A 10,220-nucleotide genomic window follows, 5' to 3' on the forward strand; every position below is an offset into this window, starting at 1 on the left:
TTACCTCCAGTCTGGGAGGGTAAACAGGGGCAACACACCCCCACAACAACATATGTGTCCTCATTATTCACAAATTTACTTTATTTCAAAATGTTCATGGGTCAGTATATAATTGAGGGACTTTTGAAGTCCATGGGCTATAGCTTGCATCCATTTTTATTTAAAGTGTGTTTTATTATGTTCATTATGATCATGTCTTTACAAATTCCATAATTATTTATTATAGAAACAATCATTGATTAATTAAAAAAAATACTAGATATCACTAAAATGTCAACTAAACAACCGTCTCAATTTAATAACAACCACCTTCTAATTAGCTCAACAATAATAAAATGAAATTATTCAAAAATGTTTTGATTGTGTTCTTTTTATTAAGTTGAGATAATCATGAAAGATATTTCTTTTTTGGCAATAGATCAAATTTTATATGGAAAATAACAAATTAAATCACTTTCCACTAAGTTCGCCGTTACAAAAACACCTCTGCAGGAAGTGTGTTAATTCCAGATCACATGACCTGCTGTCATTTCCTCCTGAAGAAAAGACTGACCAGACTCCAAGGCTTTCTGACTTGATATAATTTGCGAGTTGAGTGTCAACAGGTTTAATACAATATCTTTAGAAATAACTTTCAATTTCAATTTTACTCAGTTGTATTTATAATATTTAGAAGAATCTTTGTGTAAAAATGCCACGTCTAAAACCTCAACTCTAGCCTGATTTAGCCTTTTCTTTTCAGCTCATGATGTGTGTTTGTGGCCGTTGTCTTGTTGGAACTTCAAACTGCATCCAAGAACAAACCTTCTTTCTGATGATTTCAAGTTTTCCTGAAGAATGTTTTGTATTTTTATAAAGCAACAGTTACATTGGTTCAAAACAGCCAAAGAGTATAATACTACCACCACCATGCTGGATGGTGGTGGTATTCTAATCACAGCAGATCGGCTTTTTGGTCATTCTTGCTTGACTTTTGACCACTCTGACAGGTTGTCTTTTCTTCCTGATCGTTGCAGCGACACAACTGTATCATTCACTTTATATATACAAGCAGTTGTTTGCACACTGGATTTTGGGATCTGAAGCCTCTGTAAAATTACTCCTGGTGACTTTCCTTCCTTGTTCAGGTCAATGATTTGTTTTTTACAGTTCTTAACGGAGCTCCTCAGACTTTTCGACTGTACTGTTTGTAATCTTGAGTCTGAGTTCTATTTAAATTGGCTCAGAGGAGTCAGCAGCTGTAGTCAATCATAAGAAGTTTAGATGGCATGTTATAGTGGAAGTTTGGTTACTGAAGCTTTCTGCATGAACAAAAACGATAATTAGAGTTGCTGTATGAAGATTTTTAACCCAGCAGATTGTCATATTTTAAGAACACCTGTGATAAAGCTACAAAAGAACCAAAACGCATGATTGTTTTGTAGTAGACTTGTGTGCTTTAATGATTTCAAAATAGAAAACTAAGAGTTATGAGTCATTTAAAAGACTGCCATGAAACACGGGGTCTTTACAAGTGTAAGCAAAGTTTTGTTCACAACCGTATGTGGATCTCATAATGTTTTTCAGAATAGATTCAGTGGTTGCATGAAGTCATGAATTATACCTTTTTTAAAGTAAAAAAAAAGCAGTGAAAAATATGTCATAAAAAGAGGAACAAATATCTGAGGTATTGCTGTATGTTAGAATTGAGTTTTCTTTTAGACCGTCATGTTTTTATCAGGGAGGACCGATGCCAAAGCATAATGAAGCTGCTCTGACAGCACGTCTTGGCTGAAAACCGTATCAATGATTTTTCCTTTAATTCGTCACAGATTTAGGTCGCTTTCAGTACGGTATCCCTGAAAGGACTTTTAAGCGGTATAACTTGCCCTCATTTTTATTTCATTTTACATTATGAGCTCCAAGTTCAGCTGCATGATGGGGAATATTCTCAGATACATTCCCTTTTTGTTTTTGTCAGAGTCCATAACTACAAAGATGACAACAACGGCTCAAAAACTATGAACGTGACCTCAAAGCGAACTGTCATACGTGTGGCTTGAGAGCAAATTAGCAACCATTTTTTAAACTCAAATGATAAAATGCAGTAAGAACAACCAATTCCGAATATGATCCCAATTTAATGAGTGATACAGAAACAAAACATGTTCCTCAATCTTACAAAAAAGGAATACCGGGTGTCAAACAACACCAGGAGCATGGCAACTGTGGAAACAGCATCAGCATGTTCTCACAGCTCAGAACATCAAGCATCATCATCTCGATACGATAATAACAGTCTTTGAGTGCCACTGGTGACCATGAGGCCAATTCTCAAATGACACCGTTCCCCACATAGAGTCCTACTTTTAGCCTGAGACCCACATACAGAGCCGATCCTGTGGGCAGAAAGTAGAGCAGCATCCACATGGAGACGGTGTGATCTGAGAGAAGACCGCAGAGGAGGAGCACTCATTTCTTCTTCTTCTCATCTTTCTTGGCACCGTCTGCTTTCTCCTTGTCCTTGTCTTTCTCGTCTTTTTTCTCTTTGTCGTCCTTCTTCTCTTTCTTGCCTTCCTCCTTCTCCTGTCCTTCCTTCTTTTCCGCGTCTCGGTTGGAGATCTTGTTGTTGATCAGGTTGTGCAGAGCCACCACAGAGCGTATGAGCGAGGCCAGGTAGACCACCAGCATCTGGTCGTTGGTCTTTAGGTAAAAGGCTTTAGTGAACTCCTGCAATTGAAATCCACGATATTTTTAGTGACAGAAAGTCTCGTTAGATCACCAAATATCACGTCATGTGATGTTAAGTTATCAAAGATCTGGCAGTTAAAAAATAAAACTGTTTATTTATTACATACAGATAAATGCATACAGATTTCTGTGATGAATAAAAAATGTTAAAGATAAAAACAAATGCTTAAAAATAGCCCATGAACCAAATTATCATAATGGTGTTACTTTATCATGAGATTGTGACCACAAATAATTATGGTTGGCAAATATTTAAGAGTGAAATCAAACATCTTATAATTCCTCATAACTTATCATTTAGAAAACACTAAAAGAGCACTGGAGCACAAAATGTGTTTGATTAGAGCTCAGTTCAGACTTTGTTTGCCCTCCAGTGGATGAAAGGAGAAGCTGCTGCTCACTTAGAGGCTCAACTTTCGTCTTCAATTCTTCAGTTCACTGCATTTATTCAAAATCTGCAGTAGTTGTAATATTTCAGTATTGCTAATAGTATAACTTGATCCTATAAGTAACTGCTGCAGCTTCAATATAATGTAAAAAGCAAACTAAGTCACATACAACAAGCATTTAAACAAACTAGTAGTGGGACGCGAGTAAATTTTTTTAAATCAAATTCAGGGTTTCTGCAGAAATCAGCCAGTCAAATTTAACGCTTTTTAATGCCATTCTAATGCTATACTGTACAAATTTTAATGCCACGACCGCAAACTCAACAAATGACACAGGTCTGTTTTTTTTTGTAAAAGATGATTTCTATCTGAAAACTGTTCCTACATTTCACTATTTGTGACTCCATAAACCACCCCTGACCACCAACGGGATTCTCTAAAATCCATGTTTTCAAGCCATTTTTGCTGGAATTTGCGTTTCCCCATTTCCCAGCTCTCCTCCACCTGGTCCAGCCTGCCAGCCACTTTAAAAACATGCAGTTTCTGGCAATTATACCAGACCGGCCGGAACAATTATCGCAATGCTTCGGCATGTTTAAAGCAGATGCACATATCTGACGAATTGCAGTCCATAATTATATATTATCATTGTCAAATATTTTTCTTGAAACCTGCAGAAAGAATTTTTAATGCCACTGAGAATCAAATTTAATGATTTTTAATTACATTTAAGGCCTTAAGTTTCGCAAAATCAACTTTTTAATGCCCGGCAGAAACCCTGTAATTAATTAGAGGCTTTGTAATTAATTAATCACATTTTTGTCACATAGCAATATTTGACGCAATAAGTAAAGTTTTCAATTCAAATACATTTTGGTTGACGACTGAATCAATGAATAGACATTTAGTAGCATTTGTATCATGTTTGATGCATGAGTTTCTGAGTCCTCTATCTCATCAACATGATAAATAGTTAAGACAAAGCTAGTTTCTATTTCTAAAAATCTACATTGCTGGGAGCATAAAGTTGCCAAAACTGCCCAGTGTATCAAATGTGAGACAATAAATGTATCATAAACAAAGTTATATGGCAATTGTTTTGTGGATTTTGATAAAGAGGTTAATAAACATCTCAGTTCCAAACAATTTTGAATTCTCTGGCTATTTTTTGACAGCTCAGACTTTACAGGGTGAAACAACAAAAATCTTTATGCGTCATTTCTATTTCTCTGCATTTTTCATCTGTCTACCACATTCACAGATTACTGCAAACTCAAAGTGCAATTAGAGCGATTATATTCAACATTTTAAGAGTTTTTGTAAACTCAAGCACTTTCAATGTCTTGGAAAGTGGACTATTATGGGATGGCTACTCTGTTTTCCAGTACCAGGACTGTCATAGCTAATGCTAGCTCTGATGCTAACAGCAACATGTTTTGCATTGAGGCGATATCGTCGGCTTGAAGTGCTGCGGTGATCAGAAAACTATTTGTTGCACAATTTGCACAAAACCACGCTTTTGTCCAAGCTGCCATCGGGACAAAAAATGCTTTTGCAGATATTCCTCAAAGGTGTGTAAAATTAGTGGCACTGCCGTTCAAAACACCCCAACGTCCCTGGAATGACTGCTATAAAATAAACATGCAGTAAGTTCCACACAAACAGCTTACCAGTAGGTTTACATCTGGCAGCAGGTTGAAGACATCCTGCAGCTGATAGATGATCTGGTGGTTGATGGGAAGTTTGCCTGCTGCCACCCTCTCCAAGTAAGAGCGGATGTCCAGTAACTTTGAGTTGAGTCCCTTTAGGCCGTGAACCTGGTTTGTGATGCGTTGCGACAGAGTGCCCACTGTCGTATCTTTGATGTCTCTGTAGTCAGAATACAGCAGGACAGAAGTCAATGACGATGAGTGTGTGCACATTTTTTGTTCATTCAAGTAGTCGAGAAGTTGTATTTTCTGTGTTCGTATCACAATCATTTACCGTAGTGACTAACATCTGTATGTTGTGATTAGCACTGTGTGTCAGCCAAAGGTTTGCTTCGTACCTCAGCAGGTGCTCCACTCCCACCTCCTCTGCTTCTTCTGCTCCAATCTCACTGGTGACGTGTTCAAACGTCTTGGATGTTGGAGTGCCATCCTGTAAATAGCCCATATAAACAAAGACTGCAGCTCTGCTCTAAAATGATTTGTTTTCAACCTACTACATCCACACTGCAAAACACTATTCTTCTTTAGTGCAGTTCGTGGTTCACTTACGTCATGTATTTCCTCCACGGAGATGTATGCTTCTGTGGGCAGACCAAGATCTTTGGGCTTCACATCTATAATGACTAAGACCTGATGGGATAAAAAGAGAAGTATATATGTGGGTTATTCATCATCAGAATAACCATGACTAGAGGGAGGTGATGTCCAGAGACATGCCCATTAAACGAGGGAAAAGCAGAGCGGTTACATACCGAATTGGTGCAGTACTGCTTGATGAGCTCATTGATGGCAATGTCATTCTTATGTAACTTGGGTCCTGTGTGGTACCATCCAACTATTCTTTCTCTGGCTGGAAAAGCAGGACAAAAATATGAAATCAGGGCAACTCAGTAACATAAAAACAGCAGAATTTCATTGACAAAAGCACTGCTTTACCATTAACTTTCTTGAACATGCCGTACATGTTCTCCAAGTAGTCATGATCCAGGAACCACACTGAGTCGTCCCTGTCGTCCTCATCAAATGGCACTAAAACACAAAGAGTTCAAAAAGTGACCAAAAATATTCATTATCTTTAGAATAATCCAGCCTTATATTGTTCTGTAGAAGTCATAAGTCCACAGTAAAAGCCTGTCCATTGCATATTTAAATACCTCTGACTCTAAGTCAGACATTTGATAACTTCTGTAACACCTTTCCCTATGAACCCCAAAACCCAGCGCAGGTCTTAAAAGCTTTTTGTTTTTTAGAATCTGAGGATTTTCAACATACTGACAGTCCGTGAACTAATCGGTTGTGCATTTTCTTCTGTAAAAATCAACATATATAAGCTTAAAATTGTGATTTTTAACTCCAATCTGTTTATTCTACTTGTCCCATTTAAAGTTTTGCCAGAAATAAACTGTTTGCACCAGAGCTTATTAAAAATCTGCACAACTTGGAACACCTGAGAAGCAATTACTGGCTCAGCTGTGACCAACAATCACGGGAAAAAACACGAAAACTCTTAAATTGAACTCCAGGCTGCGTTTACACAAAGTAGGGAAAAGAGAAGTTTGAAATAAATTAGAGAGATCGAGAGGAAAATATAACATACTTCATCAATAAAATACATGTAGCATGGCTCAAAAACTGAATACGGAGGAGAACGTTTTTGGAGGATACATTCACCATGACGAAATTTCTTTCTAGAGTTTATGTGCAGAGTAGAGTGAAAAATGCTTCCTTGGTAGAGATTATGAGAAAAAAAAACAGCTAAATATCTGTTGTATGTAGCGCCCCTATATTTCTCTAATGTTATAACATCTGTAGCCTCTTGGAAACTATGGTACAAAATGCTGATTCCAAACCTTTTAGTTTTTGGTGCATAAATAACAAACAAAATCTGATTTTCTTCTCTTCTGTTTTGATGATTTCGGCATTATAACTGTGTCATACCGCACAGTATGGCATGTTTGAGTTGTCTTCACTTGTAGCCATTGTTGTGCTGTTTTCATAGAGGTACAGAACTGTATATTACAGTGAAAAATGAGCCCAGAGAGAGTAAAAATGTAACAGAAGCGAAAAAACACCCAGGAACTGCTTGTAGATCAGAGGATTAAATGAGCTTTCAATTGTCTATTAATATATCCAATGGAATCATCTTAGTTTAAGTTAAAGATGGAAGACTTAGAACACAAAACCTGAGTTATGAATGAATGGTTTATTACAGTTTGGTGTGCGCTTTTATCAGACAAACTGTTTAAACCTGCTCTTGATTTAGTTTATATCTCTGCTCTCCCTGATGCTTTCTTTAGGACACTTACCTGCAAAACTATTTGAGACGTCAAGAACCTTTTTCTGCCATGAACCCAGAAGAACTCCAACCACTCGTTTCTGGTTTCCAACCTTTCCTATCCTGAGGATTGAAACAGAGCAAACGAAGTGGTTAGTTTGTCTAAGTTTTCTCAAAACTGAACGGGAGTTGTTAGCTAAGTTTTACGCTAAGCTAGCGTCAATGCCAAGTTCCTCATGTTTTACACCGCTGAAGAAATGAATGGCAAGATAATGTCATCAGTGTGATCATATTAGCAAGTATAACTACTAATCCATGATTAAGTGTTACTGATTCATTTAACAGTTTACCACTCCTTGTTCGCTAAAACAGAGCTAACTAGCTTGGTCACTCTCAACGGGGCTCTGACTCAGCAGGGCTAGCATTAGCTTAGCCTAGCGGCACCGTTACGCTTCTGGACAATTTAACATCTGATATCAGCGATAGGATTGAACGCAAACACTGAGCCTACTGACCTGTTAAAATGATCGACAACGCTGAGCAACACGAGTGGATGAACGACCACATTTTCCACCGCTAACTCCGGCATTTTCGCAGTGAAGATAAACAGCACACAACCACCAGCACACAATGACGGCTACACTGCACTGCGCCTGCGCCTGACGTCGCTTCCGTTTCTCTTGGCAACAGAGGCAAACTGAGAAGAGCTGGAGGAGCCGCAGCAGACAAAATGGTAGGAGCGAGCAATTTAGTTAAATATATGTTGTTATTAACGTATTTTACAACTTAACAATGTCTGAATTTATGTTAGACAGTGTCAAGTAAGTGTCAAGTAACTATTCCATGTCACTTATCTAACTTTGTGGCACTGCTTGATAACTATTTGCTGATTCAGTGTAAGTCTACCATCCTTCTGTGCAGAATTTAGACATTTTTCATTTTCTTGGTCAACCAGGCTCAAGTTGAAGAAACACTAACGAGAATTGAATCCAGTAAAGGTGTGATTGGAACCATACTTGTCAATGCAGAAGGTAAGTTAAACCAAAAAGGGACCATTTTTAATTAGTCGGATAATTTGTTGGAGTTTATAATATTGCAGGTTTTAAGTTAGTTAGCTTACTTTTACATATAATATTGTGGGGTTGTATTTAATTTAGACAGCTAAATTTGCACTAATCAGATATATTTTTTAGGGTGTATAATATTGTAGTTTCTTAACCATCATATTTAATTTAGTGAGCTGAATTTATATGTAATCCTGTCAGGTCTTAACTGTAATATATAAATTACTCAGGTACATTCACATAATTAATAATGGTGTAATGCTTCAGCGCTATTATTTAAACTTTTTAGGGGATTGTGTTGTTTCTCTACTAGAATACACTTTGGCTCAACATCTGTTGTTTTAAATGTGCAATATCAATAACACTGACTCCACTGTTTTATCTTTTAAGGAATTCCCCTCAGAACTACTTTAGATAACTCCACAACTGTTCAATATGCAGAACTTCTGAGCCAGCTCTCGACGCTGGCTAGGACCACAGTCAGAGATATTGACCCCCAGAATGACCTCACCTTCCTGCGCATCCGCTCCAAGAAACATGAGATCATGGTTGCACTAGGTGAGCATGTAATACTTCTAGCTTTTTGTGTGGTTGGCTTAATGGTCATCTCTAACACAAACACACGATACGATCTCAGTCAACAGCTGAACACTTTCTTGGCGTTACTCTTGTTGCTACATTTGCATGTCTGATCTTTTTTTAATGTCTCTACAGAGAACAACTATCAGCTGATAGTCATCCAGAACCCATGTGAATAACTGGCAGGCATTTCTATGGGAGTCAGCCTTTGTCACATGCTGGCGTTTTATCTGGGGAAAAGATTTTTCCTCTGTGGTATGTTGCTCCATGTACTGCATAATCCCTCTTTTTCTACTTCGCGTCCAGAGTGTGTTGCCTTTATCTTTGTTTTACTTTACAGGGTGGGGAAGCAAAAATGTCCCATTGACAAGTTTGAATGTCCGGCCCAAACGGTGAGGGTAATCAAAACAATAATTAAAATCAAAGTTCCTTACCTTTAACCAATCTTTTTAGTATTTGTCAGACCTTGGTGCATTGTGAAGTTAGCAAGCAACAAGCAAAACGCAACAGGGTTTGTGATCTCCTGGATGCCCAAATCCCTCAGAAGGACATTGCCAAGATTGTTGGCATCAGTGAGAGGACCATTCACCACATCCAGCATGCCAGACAATCCCGTTTGGGCACCAAGAGATCTCCAGATGGTCCTGGGGGTCTTGGGCTCAGATGGCAATAAGATGCCCCGCTACTTCTTCAAGCCAGATCAGAAAATTGGGGCTGATGTGTACTACAAAGTTCTGAGATACATCGTTTTGCCCTGGCTGAAGGCCACCTACCCTGACAACAACTATGTGTGGCAGCAAGATGGGGCTCCTGCTCACACATCAATTAAGGTCCAAAAGTTCTGTGAGTAGAATATGATGAACTTCTGGCCCAAAGGCATTTGGCCCCAGAGCTCACCTGATCTAAACCCCTGGATTTTTTCTGATGGGGCGCCATTGAGTTGAGGACTAATGCCACCCCTCATGCCAATATGGATTTACTTAAGGCTGCATTCTCCAGGGAATGGGAGGCCTACCCCAAGGAGGATATCAGGAGGGTCTGTTCCTCTTTCAGAGGCTGTATCGAGGCCTTCATCATGGCTGATGGAGGACAGATTGAATAAACATGCTCTGAAAGCTTTAAATTTGTGTTCTTCAAGAAATCAGTTCAAAATTCCAAAGAATAAAAAAGTTATACCCATTTGTAGTTGTTTTTACCTGACGGGACATTTTTGCTTCCCCACCCTGTAACTATTTCTTTCATTTTATTTCTTTGTCTTGATATTAAATAAGTTTGTGAAATAAAGCTGCTTGTCAATGTGCAATACGACATCATTCAATTTAGGTCTGTTAACGTCCAGATGAGTGACAAAGTGACAAATTCTATCAGCAACCTAAATTACAGACATAGCAAATGTGCATACAGATGTTCTGCATTATAAAATCCAGCATAACTCCTCCCGATCAGAGGTCTATTAAAAGAAGGTAAAAGAAAA

The 10,220-nt window shown here is 38.3% G+C and overlaps 2 protein-coding genes across 3 annotated transcripts; one reads left to right on the top strand and one right to left on the bottom strand.

The window, feature by feature from the left end:
* Positions 1 to 2,100: 2,100 nt before the first annotated feature.
* psmd7 (proteasome 26S subunit, non-ATPase 7) lies at positions 2,101 to 7,775 on the bottom strand. Its single transcript, XM_022201872.2, has 8 exons — positions 7,619 to 7,775; positions 7,135 to 7,226; positions 5,765 to 5,857; positions 5,581 to 5,678; positions 5,378 to 5,458; positions 5,167 to 5,258; positions 4,790 to 4,988; positions 2,101 to 2,709 (listed from the first exon to the last, which is right to left on the bottom strand). Exons 1-8 carry the CDS (start codon positions 7,690 to 7,692, stop codon positions 2,452 to 2,454), a joined length of 987 nt encoding a protein of 328 aa, XP_022057564.1. The 5' UTR covers positions 7,693 to 7,775; the 3' UTR covers positions 2,101 to 2,451.
* LOC110956271 (dynein light chain roadblock-type 2-like) lies at positions 7,747 to 10,220 on the top strand. 2 transcript variants are annotated; one of them, XR_002596038.2, is made up of 5 exons: positions 7,747 to 7,836; positions 8,059 to 8,134; positions 8,558 to 8,725; positions 8,882 to 9,001; positions 9,087 to 10,220. XR_002596038.2 is itself a non-coding variant. In XM_022201629.2 (4 exons), exons 1-4 carry the CDS (start codon positions 7,834 to 7,836, stop codon positions 8,923 to 8,925), a joined length of 291 nt encoding a protein of 96 aa, XP_022057321.1. In that variant the 5' UTR covers positions 7,748 to 7,833; the 3' UTR covers positions 8,926 to 10,220. The 2 variants fall into 2 exon arrangements, 1 of the variants encoding a protein (XP_022057321.1); XM_022201629.2 differs by having other exon boundaries at positions 7,748 to 7,836; positions 8,882 to 10,220.

The sequence above is a fragment of the Acanthochromis polyacanthus genome, chromosome 8, assembly GCF_021347895.1.
Source record: "Acanthochromis polyacanthus isolate Apoly-LR-REF ecotype Palm Island chromosome 8, KAUST_Apoly_ChrSc, whole genome shotgun sequence".
Classification (NCBI taxonomy): Eukaryota; Metazoa; Chordata; class Actinopteri; family Pomacentridae; genus Acanthochromis; species Acanthochromis polyacanthus.

Excerpts from the sequence above, each read along its gene's own strand:
- psmd7 (XM_022201872.2), bottom strand. The coding sequence starts at position 7,692 with ATGCCGGAGTTAGCGGTGGAAAATGTGGTCGTTCATCCACTCGTGTTG. Across the intron at positions 7,227-7,618 it reads GTTGTCGATCATTTTAACAG|GATAGGAAAGGTTGGAAACC; the intron begins GTCAGTAGGCTC and ends TTCAATCCTCAG. Across the intron at positions 5,679-5,764 it reads CATGTTCAAGAAAGTTAATG|CCAGAGAAAGAATAGTTGGA; the intron begins GTAAAGCAGTGC and ends CTGCTTTTCCAG.
- LOC110956271 (XM_022201629.2), top strand. Across the intron at positions 8,135-8,557 it reads CATACTTGTCAATGCAGAAG|GAATTCCCCTCAGAACTACT; the intron begins GTAAGTTAAACC and ends TTATCTTTTAAG. Across the intron at positions 8,726-8,881 it reads TGAGATCATGGTTGCACTAG|AGAACAACTATCAGCTGATA; the intron begins GTGAGCATGTAA and ends ATGTCTCTACAG.